This window comes from Passer montanus, unplaced genomic scaffold (assembly GCF_014805655.1).
Source record: "Passer montanus isolate IOZ18808 unplaced genomic scaffold, ASM1480565v1 scaffold59, whole genome shotgun sequence".
NCBI classification, from domain to species: domain Eukaryota; kingdom Metazoa; phylum Chordata; class Aves; order Passeriformes; family Passeridae; genus Passer; species Passer montanus.
The window spans coordinates 776184-797171 of NW_024370926.1; the positions used below are offsets into that span (position 1 = coordinate 776184).

Below are 20988 nucleotides of genomic sequence, written 5' to 3' on the forward strand. Positions count from 1 at the left end.
TTCTCTATCACAGAGTTTTAATTCCTGAGCAAAGCCAAAAGGCCTCATTGCCCCCAGCCCAAGGTGCTAGAGTCATGTGGAATAATGAGCTGGGATAGTGATGCCCTAAAAAACAGAAAGCTAAAACCCCAGGTATCAATAGCAATGTCTGGGGATACACAGCTGCCAGGACACAAGGGCCTTGTGTTTTACACCAATACTGTGGAATGATTTTAGCACTGAGAAATCCTGGTGCTGAGATGGTTTAGGATTTTCTACAACAAGGGATTGCTTTAAAATATCCTCAAATCACATACAAGGTGTTAACAAGTCCTCGTGGTTCTCTGTTTCTGCATACAAAAATAGAAATGAAATAAATAATAGACACGTTCCAAGTTTTATAATAATCCCTTTGCCCATTCCCATCCCTCCTGCTCCTCTGGTGCCATTTAATAACTGTGTCAGCATGGAAAATTCAAGGTTATTACATTTTCTGTATTACAAGGCACCCAAAGCACTTCTAATCAAAGCAAATAAATGCCTTGAACAGAGCAGAATTCCCCATGCTATGGTCCTGGAGGTTCTGTTTATTCTGAGCAATCACATCCCACCTTCCTCAACACTGATGAGCAGCAGCATTAAAGTAAAAAAAAAAAGAAACCTTCTTCTGAAGGAAGTCATCAGGTTACCAAAGGTTTTCCTCTTCTACACAGCACAGATCAAGGCCACAAAACAAATAAAATTATTAAGGCAGTCCTGGTCCCAGTGCCAATTCCCACCTGGGCAGGGAGGGAACAGCACACAAGCAAAGGAGCAATAATTTAAATTGTTCACTGGGAAAGAAACTCATTGCATGACCCCGAGATCTCACTCCTTTCCCTTTCACACAGGGAAGCATCTGTTTAAAACTCTCCTTTTCCTACAGAATTTTTGATAAAGCTCTTAACATGAATGAATTGGTGATGTTCCACCTCAGACTCCGGGGGCAGTTCTGGGGTGCCCAGGTCCAGGACAGACCCTGAGGGGCTGGAGGGTGTCCAGGGCAGGGAACAGAGCTGGGAAGGGGATGGAACTCCTGGGAAAGGGGCTCAGCCTGGAGAAAAGGAGGCTCAGGGGGGACCTTGTGGCTCTGCACAGCTCCTGCCAGGAGGGGACAGCCGGGGGGATTTGGGATCTTATCCCAGGGAACAGGGACAGGAGGAGAGGGAACGGCCTCAGGCTGGGCCAGGGCAGCCTCAGGGTGGAAATTGGGAATATTCCTCCCTGGAAAAGTCTGTCCAGCCCTGGCACAGCTGCCCAGGCAGTGGTGGAGTCCCCATTGCTGGAGGGATGTGACATCCATGTGGATGTGGCACTCAGGGACATGGGTCAGGGGTGGCCTTGGCAGTGCTGGGGGAGCTGCTGGGTTTGAAGATCTCCAAGATCTTTTCCAACTTTAATGATTCCATAATTCTAAATATCAGCTGGGCTGGAAAGTGTTCAGCAGCAGCAGTTTTGGTACCATGCATACAACCAGCAGAGCCAAAAGAAATCCAAGTAAACAAAGCCTTGGGTCAGAACCATGGGGTTGAGCTGTTAACATCTGGGAGATGATGAAGATTCCCATCTTCCAGTTCATCATCCACCTTTCCTGCTCAGATCTGCCATCCCCCAGAGTGGTGGCACCTTGCACAGCTCTGCTCTTTTGGGACACACTTTGTGGAGCATGGCACCACAGAATTTGCTCAGTGCTCCCTCTGAGAGCCCCAAGAGCCCCCAAGCCCAGCTATGAATGTAAAGCACAGCCTGTCCTGTGGCCCAGCAGGGAGGGGCTGTTTCACACAACAAACAGGGCTTGCCCTCAGTCCTGGCTTTTGAAATGTGTGTCAGACTGAGGCCAGCAGTGTCACAGCGAGCACAGCTGCTCCAGCTGTGGCAGTTCTGGGGACATTTGGGACACTTACTTTCCACGGCAATCCCGTCCACGTGGCCTTTGCTCTTGGGCTCCTGGCTGCCAGGCCTGGCCTCGTCCTCATCATCCAGCAGGGGCACGTAGTCTGTCTTGTCCACAGTCTCCCCCACCACGTCATCAAACTTCTCAGCCTCCAGCGTGGCAATGAAGTCCCTCTTCACCTCGGGCTCCACGTCGGGCGGCGGCTCCGTCAGAGCGTCGGCCAGGCTCAGGGAGTGGTCCAGGTCAGCCATGCCTGAGCACCTGCAGCCCGCCCAGGGAGACACAGAGGGCTCCATCAGACACCAGGCACGTCCCCTGGGCCTGTACACCAAATGTCTGAGCAGTGCTCAGTGGTTCCAGGATGGTTCTAGACCCCCCCATGTCCCCTGTGCTTGTGCAGTGCTCAGTGATTCCCACATGTTTGTAAACTCCCCCATGTCCCCTGTGCCTTCACACCAAACGTTTGAGCAGTGCTCAGTGATTCCCAGATGGTTCTAAACCCCCTCAATGGATCAGAAATAAAGTGGATTTAGCTCGTGGATGTGACATTTCATGGGGTCTTTTATCAGAAACTTGAATAAAAAAGGTTAAAAATACCAGCCAGCACCTGGGCAGGGCAGCCATGGTGTGACATTGGCCTGGAACCCAGGCAGGGAGACACAGAGAGTTCCATCAGAGATCTGAGAGTTCCATCAGACATCCCTGCCCACTGCACATCCCCTGTGCTTGTACACCAAACGTTTGAGCAGTGCTCAGTGACTCCAGGATGGTTCTAGACCCCCCATGTCCCCTGTGCCTTCACACCAAACGTTTGAGCAGTGCTCAGTGACTCCAGGATGGTTCTAGACCCCCCATGTCCCCTGTGCCTTCACACCAAACGTTTGAGCAGTGCTCAGTGACTCCAGGATGGTTCTAGACCCCCCATGTCCCCTGTGCCTTCACACCAAACGTTTGAGCAGTGCTCAGTGACTCCAGGATGGTTCTAGACCCCCCATGTCCCCTGTGCCTTCACACCAAACGTTTGAGCAGTGCTCAGTGACTCCAGGATGGTTCTAGACCCCCCATGTCCCCTGTGCCTTCACACCAAACGTTTGAGCAGTGCTCAGTGACTCCAGGATGGTTCTAGACCCCCCATGTCCCCTGTGCCTTCACACCAAATGTCTGAGCAGTGCTCAGTGGTTCCAGGATGTTTCTAAACCCCTCCATGTCCCCTGTGCCTTCACACCAAATGTCTGAGCAGTGCTCAGTGGTTCCAGGATGGTTCTAGACCCCCCCATGTCCCCTGTGCTTGTGCAGTGCTCAGTGATTCCCACATGTTTGTAAACTCCCCCATGTCCCCTGTGCCTTCACACCAAACGTTTGAGCAGTGCTCAGTGAGTCCCAGATGGTTCTAAACCCCCCAACAGGTGAGAAATACACTGGGATCATCTAAAGCAGGTTTACCTCATGAATGTGACACTTCATGGGGTCTTTTATCAGAAACTTGAATAAAAAAGGTTAAAAATACCAGCCAGCACCTGGGCAGGGCAGCCATGGTGTGACATTGGCCTGGAACCCAGGCAGGGAGACACAGAGAGTTCCATCAGAGATCTGAGAGTTCCATCAGACATCCCTGCCCACTGCACATCCCCTGTGCTTGTACACCAAACGTTTGAGCAGTGCTCAGTGACTCCAGGATGTTTCTAAACCCCTCCATGTCCCCTGTGCCTGCACACCAAATGTTTGAGCAGTGCTCAGTGACTCCAGGATGGTTCTAGACCCCCCATGTCCCCTGTGCCTTCACACCAAACGTTTGAGCAGTGCTCAGTGATTCCCAGATGGTTCTAAATCCCCTCAACAGATCAGAAATAAACTGGGATCATCTAAAGTGGATTTAGCTCGTGGATGTGACATTTCATGGGGTCTTTTACCAAAACCTTGAATAGAAAAGGTTAAAAATACTACCCAGAACTTGGGCAGGGCAGCCATGGTGTGACATTGCCTTGGAACCCAGACAAGGAGACAGACAGAGTTCCATCTGACCTCTTTGGCCACTCCATGTCCCTTGTGCCTTCACACCAAACGTCTGAGCAGTGCTCAGTGACTCCCAGATGGTTCTAAACCTCCCCTCCCAATGGATCAGAAATAAACTGGGATCATCTAAAGCAGGTTTAGCTCATGGATGTGACATTTCATGGGGGTATTTTACCAAAACCTTGAATAGAAAAGGTTAAAAATACCAGCCAGCACCTGGGCAGGGCAGCCATGGTGTGACACTGGCTGCCCCAGATCTGGAGTTAATGACACCCCTCAGCAGCACAAACACAAATGACGCAAGGGAATTTAGTGCTGGGCTTGACTCCACCCAGCCTCCCCTATGGAGATCAGGAGTTTACATAATCTCTGATGTATACTTCAGTGCTGCTCCTGATCCCTCCCAGAGGGTCCTGCAGCACATCCCTGTCCTCAGCAAACCTTGCTAATCCCAGCAAACCCCCTCCAGCCCTGGGATTTGGGGGGGAAAGTGACGTTTTAATAATGTTCACATGAAAAAAATGCAGCAAAGTGCACACGTAGGCATTATATCCACAGCTATGAACTGGAAACAGAGAAGTAATCACCAGTTATCCCTCCCTGATCTGCATCTCTGTGTTCAATTTATTCCTGGCACCAAGCTGAAAAAATGCACTGCACTGACTCACCTGCAGCCTTCAGGCTGGCACAACACACACCCATCACCAATTCTTTACTTTTTCACTTTTCAGCCTTTTGAAGCCATCCCTGGGAGCAAGAGCCAAGCAAAGCTGCTGGAATGTACAGAAAGGCTTTGTCCCTGTCCCTGTCCAGCTGTCTGAAGGGGCTCTGAGCTCTCCCTGCATTTCCCCTGGTCCAGGTGAACATGCCCAGCTCCAGCCTCTCCTGCTGACACGGTCCAGCTGCAGCCACAGGAACACAAGGGACACTTGTTGTGCTGGCTCAGGAGGGGTGACCCAGTGGCCACTGAGCAGCAGCCCAGGCCTGCTGCCTTCCATGGGGAGGCAGAACACAGATCCTCTTGTTCCCAAAAAACAAAGGCTCCTACTCCTTGAACTCCAGGAAATTCTGTGTCAGCACTGCAGGGCCACCACATACCTACAGGCTCCAGCCTCACATTCCTTGGGAACAATGGGGTCCCACTGATAGTGGTGTTTCTGTCCTTCCTGGCAAGTCTGTTATGGAAAATAATTCAGTTCAAGCTCTTCTTTTTCATTCTTTGAACAATAAAAGGTCAGGCTTGCAGGCAGACCACACTTCAGGCAGCAACTGCAGTTCTGGGTGGTTCAGATAAAGGCCCTGAATCACAGCTTGGAAATCCAGAGGTGAAAAGTTTGGAGCTCTCCACCCCCCGTGCAGGGTCACAGTTGAATGAATTATGCTCAGTTAAAAAAAACCAAACATTTTATATTTAAATGAAAGAGGCTTACCAGAAAGGTTTCTTTCAGAGTTCCTGACTATTTTAAGACAAACCATCATCCAGATGTGCACACAACTGGCTGCATCACCCAGCAGGGAGCACCAGGCAGGGAAGGCACCTCCAGAAGTTTAATCCCTGCACTGACCAGGCTCCTTCAAGGAACAAATGGGGCTCAGACAGAGCTAATTCTTCAGGCACATCCTCCTTTGTTTTCAGCTCACAGTGAACTGATGGCTTTAGGTCACTGAGCCTCCATGTGCAGCGATGAACATTCAATCATCTTCTGAAAATGTCATTTAGCATCAGAAGGAAAAACAATATTTACATTTCCCAACGAGCTGCATCACGAGCACAGAGTGACTGAGGCTGGGAAAGTCCTGAATCCATCCAGCCCAGCACTGCCAAGGCCACCACTGACCATGTCCCCAGGTGCCACATCCACAGGGTTTTTAATTCCCTTCACCACTGGGGACTGCAGCACTGCCCTGGGCAGCTGTGCCAGGGCTGGGCAGACTTTTTGGAGCAGGAATTTTCCCAATATGCAGCCTGAACCTCCCTTGGCCCACCTAGAAGCTGTTTCCCCCTGTCCTGTGCTTGTTTCCTGCATGTGGAAGAGCTGCCATAAAATATTGGGGGGCTTGTGGCACTGACAGTGCTGCTAGCTCAGGTCTGCACAGGAACCAGGACACTGGAGTGATCTATATTCTGGGGAAAAACAATAATGAGGCTATGCAGCCTTATCAGCAGCACATTTCCTTGTCCATATTTAGCTAAATAGGGAGTGTAGAAACGAGGCATAAAAATAAACCAGTGTACCTAAGAAAAGCCATTTAAATACAGCCCTGGTGTTCCAGACACACAGAATCACCTGGCACAGACTGTAGGGATCCCTCCTCAGCCCAGGTGGGCTCCAAGGACAGCCACAACCCCTGGGAATTGCTCCTTTTCCTTCTCTGGTGTTACAGCAGCCAAATCCCCAGATTCCCAGGGCCTGTCTGCTAACTAAGGCAAGAGGAAAATGAGGATATTGCAGGGATTGTGCCCAAGGGTACAGAGCAAATCCTGGAGCATATTCATGTGCTGAGCAGCTTACAGAGACAGATGCTTCCCACCCCACTTCCAACTTCCATCCATGTAGAACAGAGCTGCCTGGGAAGCATTAAAGAATCCTCAGCAAGATAACAAGATGCACCTCCATCCCCTGCCTCCACAGCTCTGGAAATCAGACATCAACAGAGCACAGGGAAGATGAATTCTGGCATTAACCTTGGGATGAAAGAGAACAGCTGAGGAGTGACTGAGATTTCTGAAGGTTTAAGAAGGCACTGAAATTCCTTCCTGGAAAGGGTGGTCAGGCTCTTTATTCAGTGAACTCTCTGAACCTCAGGGAGGTTTGCCCATCCCTGGAGGTGTCCATCCAGGAACACCTGGAGGTGGCACTCAGAGCTCTGGGCTGGGGACAAGGTGAGGATGGGACTCTGTGGGCTGGGAGGGCTTTTCCAGCCTCAGGAATTGTGAATAATTCTTCAGCTGCCCAGATCCTCGTGGCTGTTAAATCAGCAGAGGGAGTGGAGCAGTGACACCAACCTGACTCCAGGTTTGTACCCAGGACAGCCTCAAGGACAGCCCAGCCCTCCCTGGCTGGAGCAAAGGGAGGAGTTTGCTCCAAGGAAAGGTGTGGAAGCAGCAGGAACAGCCCTGCCACAGTGACAGCTGCAGCATGGCAAGGAGAAGGGGTTTCCTGCAGCCACACATTCCAGGAAACCTTCAAACCACCCCAAAGCAAACCCATCCTGCTCCTCCAACTCACACGTTATTTTTACACAGGAGGGTTGTTTAGATCTCTCCTGTTCCAGGCACAGCTGATCTGTTACACCCAGGGTTTGCTCCATCTGCTCTTCTCCAGCTCAGAATCTCTGTGTACTTACTCAGTGAGTAACCTGTTTGTCGGGATAAATAAAATCCATCTCTCCTCAGCTAATCTGAATGATTCAGCAAGGTTATTTTAACCCCTTACCCTCCATCCTGGTGTCTTCTTCCCAGGAGTTCCAACTCTTCACTGGCTTTTAGTCCCAGCTGTCCCATCCCTGGAAGTGTCCCAGACTGGTTTGGGTTGGGAAGGACATTAAACCCATCCAGTGCCACCCCTGCCATGGCAGGGACACCTCCACTGTCCCAGGGTGCTGCCAGCCCTGTCCAGCCTGGCCTTGGACACTTCCAGGGATGCTGGAGCATCAAAAGCTTCTCAGGGTATCAAGAACTTCTCTTCAGCAACTTCCTCATCCAGGTTTTACTCCAAGTGAGCCCCTGGAACACCTCCCCAGATCCACCACCCTCTGGAAAAGGAGGCAAACCAAAGCCTGCCTGAGCCACAGCCTCCAGCTTCCCATCCAGGGAAGAGCAGAATTTCTTTCCTCAACTTTGTGCTTCCATTTTGCAGCTTCCCTGCCTGCTCTGTTGTGTTCCTGCCTCCGGGCACGCACAGGCTTGGAATTTCAAGTTATGATCAGTCTGACCCAGATTTTGTGTTCTTGTCTGAAGTCAGAGAAAGAGGAGAGCTGGCACGGGGATGCTGCCCAAAAACCCAAACCTGAAAGCCTGTAAAGTGTCCAAACACAATCACACTCAGTGTGGGGCACTGCCTGACCTCCCTGGCACTCCTGGCACAGGGAATGCTGGTTTTGGTTTTCCCACAGGAGCACACCCAGGTGCCTGATGATGCCTTGTGCAGCTGACCTAGAACAGAGACTGGACAGAGCTAAAGAATAAAGCAGGGATTTATTCAAAGGATCTCCTCCATGGATCCACCTTGGGCAGCACCAGAGCCCAGCCAGGGCTGCACCCAAGATGAACCCAAATGGTCCCAAAATGCACGAGCGCTGCCGGGGTCTCTCCCTGGGCTCAGCTCTGCTCCATGTGCACATTGCAGTTCAGTGTCCAATCCCAGCTGCAGCCCCTGCAGTCCCATCCTGCTTGTTTTTCTCTCTCCAGCCCACGGGGTTTGTGCTCTTGGGGCTGAGATTTGGATCATTTGTCCTTGGTGCCCAGCTGGAGCAGGAATTGTTTTGTCTCCCTGCTCTGTGCAGAGAGCTCCCCATGCCCTGATGTGAAGCTCAGACCCACACACTAAAGCAGCACAGAATGTGAAAATATAAAAGCTAAAACCTGAGGCCTCACTGACAGCCCTGCAGTGACAGTGACAGTGACACAGCATTCCAGCCCCAGAGCCCTGCCAGGCTCCATCCAGGCTGGGTCCAGCACCTTCCTGCCAGAGAGGGAAGAGAAACCTGCTCCCATCCAGGAGGAACAGGGAAGGAACACTTCCTTTTTTTGCTGGTTTAAAGGAGACCCTGATGCCCAGATTTATGAGAAGCACATCCATTATTCCATCAGCTCCTTTAAAATTAGCTCCTAACTCCATCCCAAATAAAATGCCTGGCTGGGAGGAACAGGGACAGCTCGGTCATAATTCCAATTTCTCCTGGGTAAGTCAGGTTGCTTTTCTTAGCTGGAGCTGTTGGGAGCACTCAGCCGTGGCTGCTGAGGCGTGAGGAAACAGGAGAGCAGAGATCTGCAGAGTCATCCTCCTCCCAGAGCCCTGGAATCCATGGAAAGATTTCTGCATCCATCCTCCCAGAGGAGAGGACGCAGCGACCGCCTGGGCCGCCGACGTTCCTCACATTCCCTGGCTGGGCACAAAAATCTGTGACCCAATCTGTGCAATTTTTATATTTTGGCACAGTCTAAACCAATGGGATTCACTAATTTATTGTTTTAAAGTGAAACACAGCAAGAGCTCTGTTTTATGGCTGTTTCTGGAGGCACAGGAAATCCCAGAGATCACCAGAAGCTTCTTAGAGGCAGAGAGATGGAGGCTGAGAGATCCTTAATAAAATCTTCCCAACACTCAAAATCACACTCAGCTTAACTGCTGGAAAAACCAGCCTCAGAAAGAGTGACCTGGATCCCAGAGTTCTATTCAGGAATCAGCTCCCCAAGGAGTCCCTGATGTGCAGTACCAGCCCTGGCAGAGGGAAGGTCTCCAGTTTTTGGGATGCTCCAGACCTGCTGGACCAGCCCAAGCACCTGATGGCATCATCAAACCAGGATTCATGAGGAGATTCCAGATATTTCCACAGCAAAATCAAACCAAACTTCAGCTTGGAGGTGTTGCTGAGACCAGAGTGAGCTGGCAGCTTCCTCAGAGCTCCTGGGAGGGCAGACAGGGAGGCAGCACATCAAATATTCCTGATTTTTGGTGCACATTTGGACTTCCAGCAAATCAGGATTTCAGGGAGAGTCACAGAGCCACCTTCTCCTTTAGACAACCCAGAAATACAGCAAGAGATTTTCCAGCTATTATTTGTAGGCTTAAATGACTGCTGCCCTCCTGTGAGAGAGACAAGAGATGGGGCAGGACCAGAGGAGGCAGATTTGGGGACAAAGAGAGCAGGTCTGGGGCATTTGATGGTTTTTAGCTTGGACTCCTAAAACAGACAAAGCACTTGTAGAGCTGTTTCCCTTCTCAGCACAAAGTCCCTGAGCCTTCTGGCTCACTTTAATTTCTCAGAATAAATTCAGTCAGCCCCAGAGCCTCCACGCTGCTACAGAAAAGCCAGAAAAGCACAAGTAAAGGGAAAACAGTTCCTACTATTGCCTGCACAAGGGAACACAAGGACAACACAGGACAACACTCAGGAATCCCAGATTCCCCCTGGCAGGGCCTGGAGGGGCTCCAGGAGAGCTGGAGAGGGACTGGGGACAAGGATGGAGGGACAGGACACAGGGAATGGCTCCCACTGCCAGAGGGCAGGGATGGATGGGAGATTGGGAATTGGGAATTCCTGGCTGGGATGGAATTCCCAGAGCAGCTGTGGCTGCCCCTGGATCCCTGAAGTGTCCCAGGCCAGGTTGGACAGGGCTTGGATCAGCCTGGGACAGTGGGAGGTGTCCCTGCCATGGCAGGGGTGGCACTGGATGATCCTTGAGGTTCTTTCCAGCCCAAGCCAGTCTGGGATTCCAGGACTGTGACCATGAAACAGCTCTGAAGGCTTCATGCAGACCTCAGTCACTTCCACAATCCCTTTATGGCCACACACCAGACAATAAACAGGAAGTTTTAAGTTCTCACTTCAGATGGGTTTAATGAAGTCTCAACATGACCCCAAAGCTGAGGCAGAACTTCAGCCCTGATTGCTTCCTCCTCTCAGTGTCTGCTCCAGCCACTTCCTCCCCCACATCTGGCATCTCCCTCCTTCCACTTCTGGGGTCAGGAACAACCTCTCCCACCTGGGCCTTCCACCACGGGGAAATCTGAGGCTCCTCAAGGGTGCCCATCAATTGTAGGGTTTCATTCCTTAGGGATTTTGAGCCATTTCTCTGTTTCAAGCATTGTTTTTGCTGTTATTGGTACTGCAAATAAACCCAATTTGCTGCATCCGAGTCCTTAATGATGATTTCTGCTCCATGATCAGAAACATTCTCATCAGCTCATTTCCCTCAGGAAAGCACTGATAAAGCCATTGAGCTGAGCCTTCCCCATCATCAATTATTCAGATGCCACATGAATTAGCAGAGGCAGGCAGCAGACAACTCCAGCATTCCTGCCTCGCTGGGAATGTTAAAAAGATTCTCTCAATTTCTGGAGATTTGAGGAAACTTCTATTTTCTCCCTGCCTCGTGGCTTGGAGAGCTTCAATTTCATGGAATGATGAAGTCTCCAAGGATAAGCAGGCAGAAATCCCACTCTAGCCAAAGGCAAGTTGTAAAACAAGCTACTCTCTCTGGATGTGGAGCTCCTACTCAGTGTCAGCTCCAAAGCCATTCCTGAAGGTGGCCTGAAGGCTGCCAGACCAGCATTGCCCAGCTTTGCTAAAGCCATTCCCACCTGCTCTTTTTAAATGTGGATATTCATTCATACTAAAATTATCTGTATTTGAGTCAACAAAAAAAAGGAACATTTCTACTTTAAAGTACAGGGACTTTAAGGGAAGTGCAGGACCAGAAGGGCACCCAGGGGAGGCAACAGCAACCAGGATGACTCAAATCTACTTGATTTAAACTGTGGTTTGCTTGATATGGGGGTGTCAGTCAAAGGTTGGGAGTCTAATTCTGTGAAAGATTCTGTGAAACTGCAGAGTGCATCCCAGGAATGTCACACAATCCAGGCACTGCAGGAAGGAAAAGCTCCCAGCACCCATAAAAACTGCACTGGAGCTGCAAGAGTGCTGTAGGAACCATGGCAACACCAAACCCCCAAAGGACAATGCACATTTAGAGCTGGAACAAGGCCAGGATGGTGCAGGAGGGTGCTTCCAAGGAACCCAGCCTTACCCAGTGAGGATGGAGCAGTGGGTGCCCCACGAGCCTCTGAGCTCTGCACTGCTCAAACACAGCCTGTGCCCTGCCAGAACTCATTTCACAGTGTGCTCCTTGAGGCTGGGATTCCACACAGGAATGGATCTCACTGGTGATCCTGGCACAGGCCCAAACCTGCCAGCAGCCAGAGCCTCTTCCCCCCTTGCTGCCAGTGCATCCCACACAGCATTCCCCTCCAGAGAGCTGGAGCACAGCCCCAGCAGCCAGGATTCCAGGGGGGAATCCCTGCACACCCCACCACCTTCCACTGAACATTTCATGGTGGAATAGGTTTCACAGCAACTTCTGTGAGCCAGAGAGGATCCATGTTTACCCCTGGAAGAATTTCCTACCAAGGTCGTTGACATAGAAACCAAGATGGAAAGAAGGAAAAATAAGAGAAACCTGCAACTGCCTGTGAGCACTTTGTTTGTCTCTCGTGACCAATGAGTAAAGTGTAAACTCACTTTTGTAGTTTTGTAAGAATGTATAAAAAGCATGAATGCTGTAATAAAAAGGGTTTGAAGCCTTCTGAAAATGGAGTGTGCTGCTTTGTATTGTCTCTGTCTCAACTATGAGTTTCCCTCTCTCACAGCACAGGTGCCTGGAGAGGACTGATGCCACCATTGCCAGGTGTGATGGAAGGTTCCAGGTCTCCACACAAAGGGATCACTGTGGCCAGGGCTGTTATTAGCAGAGGAAAGGGAACAGAGAAATAAATACCAGTACTTCAGGACTTCGAGGAATTCCAGTGGTGGGGAACATGAATATTACATGTCCCTGATTACCATTATTTTCAACTCAGTAAAAGCAGTTTAAAAATAAAGTCAACATTCTGCACTTATGCAAAATAAAAGTAATTAGCTGGAGTGAGATTTGTGTCAAAGATCAAGGCAGAAGGAACATCCAAATGCAAGAGAACCGGGGAGAATTCCTGTTTGAGCGTGTCTGAATACACACACAGACATGTGTGCAGGTACCTGTGCCATGGAATGCTATCAGAGGATGGTTTGGCTTGGAGGGATCCTAAAGATCATCCAGTGCCACCCTGCCATGGCAGGGACACCTCCCACTGTCCCAGGCTGCTCCAAGCCCTGTCCTTGGGCACTGCCAGGGATCCAGGGCAGCCACAGCTGCTCTGGGCACCTGTGCCAGGGCCTGCCCACCCTGCCAGCATTTCCTTGGCACAGATGCCCCGTTTGCTCTCAGTTCAGCTGCACTGGGAGCTCTGTAAAGTCTCCTTCCAGACTCTCACCTGCAGCTTTTCCATCAGTTCCCTGTTCCCCTTCCCCTCTGCTCAGGGTGAGGAGGCTGAAGCACCAGCCTGTGTTATCAGGGCACTCCACAGCAACTCCGGCTGCTCTCAGGCTTTGGAGAGGCACACTCTGCCCAAGAACTCAGCCACACAACTCCAGACACCCAGGAGAGCAGCCCTGCCACATTCCAGGGAATTACACTGCAATTGCTCTGCACTTGCCCAAAAGCCTGAGGGGGTTTTGCAACTTCCCAGTGGGAGGCAGCACCAGAGAGGCAGCTCAGCTCCTCCTCAGCTCCTCAGCCACCCCCCAAACCCTCCACTGACACCACACCGACCACCAGAGCTGCACAAAGCCACCACACTGACAACAGTGAAGGTAAAATTGCTCCAGCTGCCCCTCCTGTGTGAATCCCTGGAGGAGAAGCTGAAGGAAGCCCACCTGGAGCAGCCCAGAGCAGCCTGTGAGGAGGAGGGATGGTGGAAGGGGGAGGCTCACGGAGGGAGAGGGCTGGAGGCCAGCACAGCCACAACTGGATGAAAAGCAGAGCTGGGAGGCTTTAGGAATGTCAGGCTGAGCAGAGAAGAGTGATACAACTGCAAAGAATCACCCCAGCAGCCAACTTGCAGCCCTGAGTTCCCTTCAGCTGCACCCATTCCCAAAAAAGATCTGTGGCACCTACCCATGCCTGCAAAGAGCCTTTTACTACGGGTAATTATGGCTGAGATAAGAGCACACCACCCTCCTGCAGATTCCCTCCCTCTGGGCAATCTCGGTGCCATCAAGCACTCAGCAGGATGGGGTAAGACTGTCCAAGCTGGATTGCTCCATCCTGAGCTGCACCCTTTCCAAGCTGATAAAAAGTCACATTAATAAACTTGCCTTAAGTTGCACAGAGAGATGCTCTGCCAGAGCAGCTTCACTGGGAGGACAAGAATAACTTTCCTCTAAGCCCCAGCAGGGATTAGGGACTCTAGAAGGTGGGGATTAATGCTCTTGGCTGGCCTTCAAAAAAGCCACATGGAAGATGAGTTCATAGATAATAACTGTGAGGGACTTTCAAGTGTCGAGCACTGCACAGGCCTACCAGCATTGAAGGAAGAGCCCTAAAAAGGACTCCAAAAATCAAATATTTATCTAAGGAAAAAGGAGAGCCTGCCCACCTTCTGGCCAGACCTGGAAGTTTTAGCTCCCAAGTGAGCAGCTGTAAAAAGGCAGCCCCCAGGGCCCTGCAGGTTTCAGGGCCTCGCAGCAGAGGGGATTTCGTGTGCTGCTTGCCAGGACAGGCAGCACCAAAAAAGGAGACTTTCATCCATCATGGGGGAAGAGGCTCCTGCCTTCTCCTGGCACAGGCAAGGAGAAGTGGGGGCAGGGGAGGAAAGGCTGTTTGCAAAGCACTTTCTCTGGAGGATGCTGGGCTGAGCCCCAGCCCCAGCAGCTGCTCCTGTCAGCTGCTTTCCTTTAATAGCCAGGGAGGAGCTGGATCCCACCTCCCACCCCGGGCAAACCCCTGGCACAAGGGCAGCCTGGCTGTGCCCACAGGATCCTTCCCCTGGCAGAGAGGCAAGGATGGCACCACCCAGCAGTTCTCACCTTCACCTCCTCCTCCTTCCCCCTGCTTCACCTTCTTCACCTTCTTCACCTCGCTGCCTGGGATGGGTGCACAAAAAGAAGAAGTTCCACTGCAAAAATTCACCTCAGCCCCTGTGGCAGCTCCTCTGAATTCATCCTATTCCACGTTTGTCTCATGTATGTCTCCCAGAATAATGGATTTTGTTCTCAGGTGAGAATTTGGGTGCTCATTTCTAAGATGGGATGAAAACTGAACAGCACCAACACTGGAGGGACAAACCCAGAGATGAGAATGAGTTCAAGTCATGCTGTGAGAAAAAAATTCAGAGGTTTAGACTGACCTAATTACAGTTTCAGCACCACTGTGCAGGCCCATCAACTGCCAGTTTTGCCTTGTGTATATATAATAATATATAAATATGTGTATATACACATCTGAGAGCGTGGGAGGGAAAGCAAGGCCAGGGAAGATGAATTCAGAATTGAGCTGGGGATCAGGCACAGGCTGGACACCATCTCTGCTTCCAGCCACTCCACCCCACACAGGCTCCACTCCTTTCCCTGCACAGAACAATTCCAGTTGTGTCAGTGACTGTACCAGAGCAGCTGCTTCACTTTTAATTAAAATAAGCCCTTCTCCTGACAGCTTAATTACAGAGCACCAGAACCTGCCCATCAGGACACAGGGCTGGAAGCTTCCACATGAGAAAGTTGAGTGCAAAATTGATTTTTTCATTCATGGCAACTTAGCACCAGCTTGGTGCTCCAGAGGAGTGGAACAGCAAACCTGGCAATGCTTTTTCAAAAGGATTTGTCAAAAGAAAACAATATTTTAAAGCTTTCAAACACTACTGAAAGGTAAAAACCTGCTCCTGCTCCATGGGGACATGCCCAAGGACCATGCACAAGCACCTCCCCACTCCATCCAGGTGGATTTTCAGGCCAGGAACCAAATTTCCTTATTTTCTATGGAGGCCACTCAGGTGCTCAGAAATTCATGGAGAATTAAAATTCTTAAGCACATTTTGGGTAGGAGCAGAATACACCAGGAAGGCTCCAAGCTCTGGAGCCTGTTCCTGACTCTGTTAAGCCCAGCTCTGGGATACTCCTGCTCCTGACTCTGTTAAGCCCAGCTCTGGCATATCCCTGCTCCTGACTCTGTTAAGCCCAGCCCTGGGATATCCCTGCTCCTGACTCTGCTAAGCCCAGCTCTGGGATATCCCTGTTCCTAACTCTGTTCCTGACTCTGTTAAGCCCAGCTCTGGCATATCCCTGCTCCTGACTCTGTTCCTGACTCTGCTAAGCCCTGCTCTGGGATACTCCTGCTCCTGACTCTGTTAAGCCCAGCTCTGGCATATCCCTGCTCCTGACTCTGTTCCTGACTCTGCTAAGCCCTGCTCTGGGATACTCCTGCTCCTGACTCTGTTAAGCCCAGCTCTGGCATATCCCTGCTCCTGACTCTGTTCCTGGCTCTGCTAAGCCCAGCTCTGGGCTATCTCTCTCCCTGACCCTGCTGAGGACAGGGTATCCTGTTTGGGATGTTTGCACACGGGTGTGCCACTAGAACATGCTCAGAAAAGGCTTTTTGCACCACCTTTGGCAATTCCATGCATGGACTGTGCTCATCTTGGGGCAGCTCCACAACTGATGTCATGCAGATTAACCATATTCCACCTTAATGGGAATTAGTTCTAAGCAGGGATATTTGTGCCCACACACAGGTGAGAAAGGCAAAACTCTGAAATCCTTTTAAACCAAGGTGGGAACTGAGGGGAAGGGGGATATTCCTGATTGCTCTGGGGGAGCCTGACCCCCAGAAAAACACTTTGACTCTCACTTATGGAGAAGGCTTCTAGGATTTCTAGATAAACTAGAAATTACAAAAGTGTGAGATAGATAATAGAGATTAGTATAGTGTATCACTGAGGTGAGAATTTTAGGTTTTAGGGTGTTTTAGTATATTTTAGTATGGAGTTAAGGTGGAGGACAAAGTGGTGCTTCTCCTTCTTCTTCATCTATTCTATTTTCTGTACTGTTGGTAATACAAAGTGATTAAAGGAGATTTACCACAATTTTTAGTAATGTACATGAACAGAGGATGAGTATTGGAAGAAAAATGAAAATAAAGTACATTTCTAAAGTTAATTGAACAAAGTGATTAGAAAGAACCTTGAGACTGTACATCCCTCACCCATTTTACTGGTAGTTTCCCTAAGCACTAAATCCAGTACAGACAATACCAAGTTTTTAATAAGAAAATAATAAACTAAGAGACCAAAACCAGAAAAACATCCCACACATCATCTTTTCCTAACACAAAACTAAGACTAGAAAATCTCCCCCAACTGGGGAGGCTCCCAGGGGGCCCAAAGCCTTTACCTTTAAAAGCCCTGATCACAGCTGGGCCCCTCTGCAAGCAGAGCTGAACCTTTGCCTACAACAGCTCAGGGAAGGATTTGTTGGAAGTTTGGGAAGCAAAATTTGTGATCCCAGGGAGAGGGGCACTCCTGGTGGTGCTCCCAAGGACAGACAGAAGGACAACTGAGCTTCAGAATGGGGTGTGAGGCAGGGAGAGGTGCAGAGAGTCACCCCAAACTCCTCAGGGGACAACTCGGGGTGCTCTGAGGGACATTCACAGCTCCAGTGTTAGTGCAGAGAGGGACCTTCTCCACCAGGGAATTCCTGGGAACATGAATTAGCTCAGCTCCCCAGAGCAGGAGCCACGAGGCAGTAGCAGCCCTGCAGCTCCTGTGCTGCCCGGGGCAGGGACAGAGCCCCAGCTCCAGGGAAGTGCCTGAGAACGTGCTCAGAGGCACATCCAGCAGCATTCCCCCCAGAGGGAGCTCAGCTCAGCAGGCACATCCCCACCTCCTTCAAAAGGGACTCGGGGACTGCTGATTGATGAACCCAGCAGCTCTGGGAGCACCTCTCATGCTCAGGAGCAGGGGAAGCTGCAGGTGCAGAGCAGCCCCTCCGGGGCCCTGCAGCCCATCCCTGCAGCCAGGGGATGCCAGCCCAGCCCTTAAGCTGCTGCTATTGCCTCCCAGCAGGACACTTAATTCTGCCCAGGCAGGGGGACACTCCTGCTCTCACGTGATGTTTATTCTTAGAGAGGATCCCAGGGATTTTTCTTGAGCTGGTGCTGCAGCTCCCAAGGACAGGCAGAAGGACAACTGAGCTCCAGAATGGGGTGTGAGGCAGGGAAAGGTGCAGAGAGTCACCCCAAACTCCCCAGGGGACAACTCGGGGTGCTCTGAGGGACATTCACAGCTCCAGTGTTAGTGCAGAGAGGGACCTTCTCCACCAGGGAATTCCTGGGAACATGAATTAGCTCAGCTCCCCAGAGCAGGAGCCACGAGGCAGTAGCAGCCCTGCAGCTCCTGTGCTGCCCGGGGCAGGGACAGAGCCCCAGCTCCAGGGAAGTGCCTGAGAACGTGCTCAGAGGCACATCCAGCAGCATTCCCCCCAGAGGGAGCTCAGCTCAGCAGGCACATCCCCACCTCCTTCAAAAGGGACTCGGGGACTGCTGATTGATGAACCCAGCAGCTCTGGGAGCACCTCTCATGCTCAGGAGCAGGGGAAGCTGCAGGTGCAGAGCAGCCCCTCCGGGGCCCTGCAGCCCATCCCTGCAGCCAGGGGATGCCAGCCCAGCCCTTAAGCTGCTGCTATTGCCTCCCAGCAGGACACTTAATTCTGCCCAGGCAGGGGGACACTCCTGCTCTCACGTGATGTTTATTCTTAGAGAGGATCCCAGGGATTTTTCTTGAGCTGCTTCAGCCCCACAGCTGGCCCAGGGCCAGAGGAGCAGCACTGGGCTCCTGGGCAGTGACCAGGGCCAGCCCCAGCGTGGCACAGACACATCACACATCTGCTGTGGCACCTCAGGCAAGAAGGGCCTGCTAACTGAGGAGAAATAAGTGCCCAGAAAGTTGTTCCTGCCACACAAAGTTCATGACAGAGCCAGTAAAAAAAGCAGATGACAGGCACAGAGTGAGGCCAAGTGACTGCTCACATCCAACAGCTGAGCCCAATTCCTCCCGGGTGAGGCCAAAGAACAAATTCTACACTGGAGCCTTTCTGCTGTCCTGACCTGCTTTTAATGACAAAATTCCTGCTGACTGAGAGATCAACCAACATTAGCTCCCAGTGACCAAGCACATCCAGCACAGCCTCACTTGGGCAAAACTCTCAAAACTGCTGCAAAGTTCAGGCTGTGAGACTCAGGCTGGTGAAGGCTCCAGTTTTTTCAGTTTTTCTTCTAGGAAATGAGCTCAAATGTTGCAAGGAGAAGAATGCAGTCTTAGTTCAAGCAGAACAGTGCCTGTGTGGCTTATCTAGTTAAAAAATGGGATGTGCTGGTAGGCAGGAGCTTGGGGAAATGCCAAGAGGAGCCACAGCACGAGGCCTTGTGTGAGTTCTGGGTCTCAAGGAGAGAATTGTCTCTCCCTGAAATCTGATGAGGTGGCAGCAGGGGCAAGAACAGTCCTTTCTGAATGAATTAATGCAGAAGAACAGCTCCCCCCTTCCCAAGAGCACGCAGGAAGGCAGGGGGAGGAAGGGAGGAGCTGCTGCAGCCCAACCACCATTGTATTTACATTTCCGTGCTCCTGATAACAAACACATTCAAGGGTGCCTGGAAAACAAGGCTTTGGTTAGAAAACAAAAGCTGAGATTTCATGAAAGAAAGAGCAATAAAGACATTGCAGGTGTCCCTGCAGCGTTATCAGGCATGGTGTGGTGGTTTCCTTAGAGAATGATTCACTTTCTTATCCCAGGGGTGGCTGCAGGGTCCAGGGCCACACTGAGGTGCCCTTGGACACAGCAACTCCCTTCCAAAAGGGGAAAAAGAAGGGAATAAAAAAGTAACTATTCAGTGTAGAACTGAAAATAAAAACCTTTTGATTTTAGTTCACATCACTTTAGGAAAGTAAAACCTTAAGTGGTAAAGTGACTCAGAATCCTCAAATCCCTGAATGGGTTGGGTTGGAGGGACCCTAAAACCCATCCAGTGCCACCCCTGCCATGGCAGGGACACCTCCCACTGTCCCAGGTGCTCCAAGCCCTGTCCAACCTGGCCTTGGGCACTGCCAGGGATCCAGGGGCAGCCACAGCTGCTCTGGGCACCCTCTGCCACGGCCCCACATCCCATAAAACTGACCCTAAAGATGTGGGTTTCTGGGTGCTTCTTCCCAGTTAGAGCTATTACACAACAAAATATCAATTTATCCAGCAGATAACATTTTCAGAGTGTTTTCTCCCCACCTGGACAAGTGGAACCACCACAAGAACCAAGTGGAGATCCAGGTGCCACCATCATGACCAAACATTCCCTGGGCTTGGCTGGAAGAGCTCCCAGAGGAGTGAGCAGGAGGAACTGGGGGAGTCCTGAGGGACAGTCTGAGGTTTGTAAAGACCCCAAGATATCCTCAGGCAGGTGAATCCAGGCAGGAGCAGCCCAGCTCCCAGCAGGGCTCCTCCCTCGTGCCTGCTCTCCCAGCTTCCCGAGGACGTGGGGGAGGAAGAAACTGCTGCTCCTCATCCTCACAGTCAATGAGCCTGGGTGAAACATTCCAAATGAATCCCTGCAGGAAGCACTTCAGCTGCTCAGTGGGAAACACCTGCTGGCTCTGCACCTCCTGGAAGCCTGGAGCTGTGGAGCCAGGGATGCCTGGGACTGCAGGAGGCAATCCTGCCACAACTCCCTCTTTGCACAAGGGAGAAATGCAAGGGGGGAAATCCTGCTGGCAAACACGAGCTGGGAGGTACAACACGACCTGCCAGAGCCCAGGGGTGCCTGGGGAGCACTCTCAGGCATGGCATCCAGTTTTAGGTGCTCCCATGAGGAGCAGGCAGTTGGACTCGATGATCCCTAAGGGTCTCTTCCAACTGGAGACATTCCATGAAGTCCAAACCCAGCCCAGACATCCCAGCAGCCTGGCAGACCTTCAGACCACACTGGGCCAGGCCAAGAGAGGTAGAAAAGAGGAGAAAAAAACCACACTCAAGACTGGCAGGTGCGGGGAGGAAAACACCAAGCTCTCCCTTTCCTCTGTCACCTTCCCTGTCAGGTGGTGACACCCTGTGACCCCTGCAGGTCCACCCAGGCCACGGGGACAAGCACGTGGGGACAAGCTCTGGGCACAGCCCTCCCCCAGCCCACCCAGGGGGGATAAGCCATCTTCCTTGGCTTCTCTTCAAGTGGCTTTGAGACAACAGCTTAAGATGGTTTGGCTGGTGGCCACAGCCCTGGGAGCAGCAGCAGGAGCTGGGAATGGCCCAGGGAGCCTGGGCACAGCCCCTGCAGCACTGGGAGCACCTTCCAGCCCCCTCAGGAACTGGGAGCACCTTCCAGCCCCCTCAGGAACTGGGAGCACCTTCCAAACCTTCCAGCCCCCTCAGGAACTGGGACACAGGAGCCTCTTCCAGTCCCACCATGAACAGGAGCACCAGCCCCACTG

The 20988-nt window shown here is 51.4% G+C and overlaps 1 protein-coding gene across 11 annotated transcripts in view; it reads right to left on the reverse strand.

Annotated features, from left to right (window-relative positions):
- Positions 1-20988, reverse strand: part of MAP4 (microtubule associated protein 4) — a 146519-nt gene that overhangs the window by 96391 nt on the left and 29140 nt on the right. For all 11 annotated transcript variants that reach the window (XM_039726570.1, XM_039726579.1, XM_039726578.1 and 8 more), the window contains one exon: positions 1923-2173. In XM_039726570.1, coding sequence (XP_039582504.1) covers positions 1923-2163 — 241 coding nt within the window. In that variant the 5' untranslated portion in view covers positions 2164-2173. The remainder of the gene's footprint in view (positions 1-1922; positions 2174-20988) is intronic.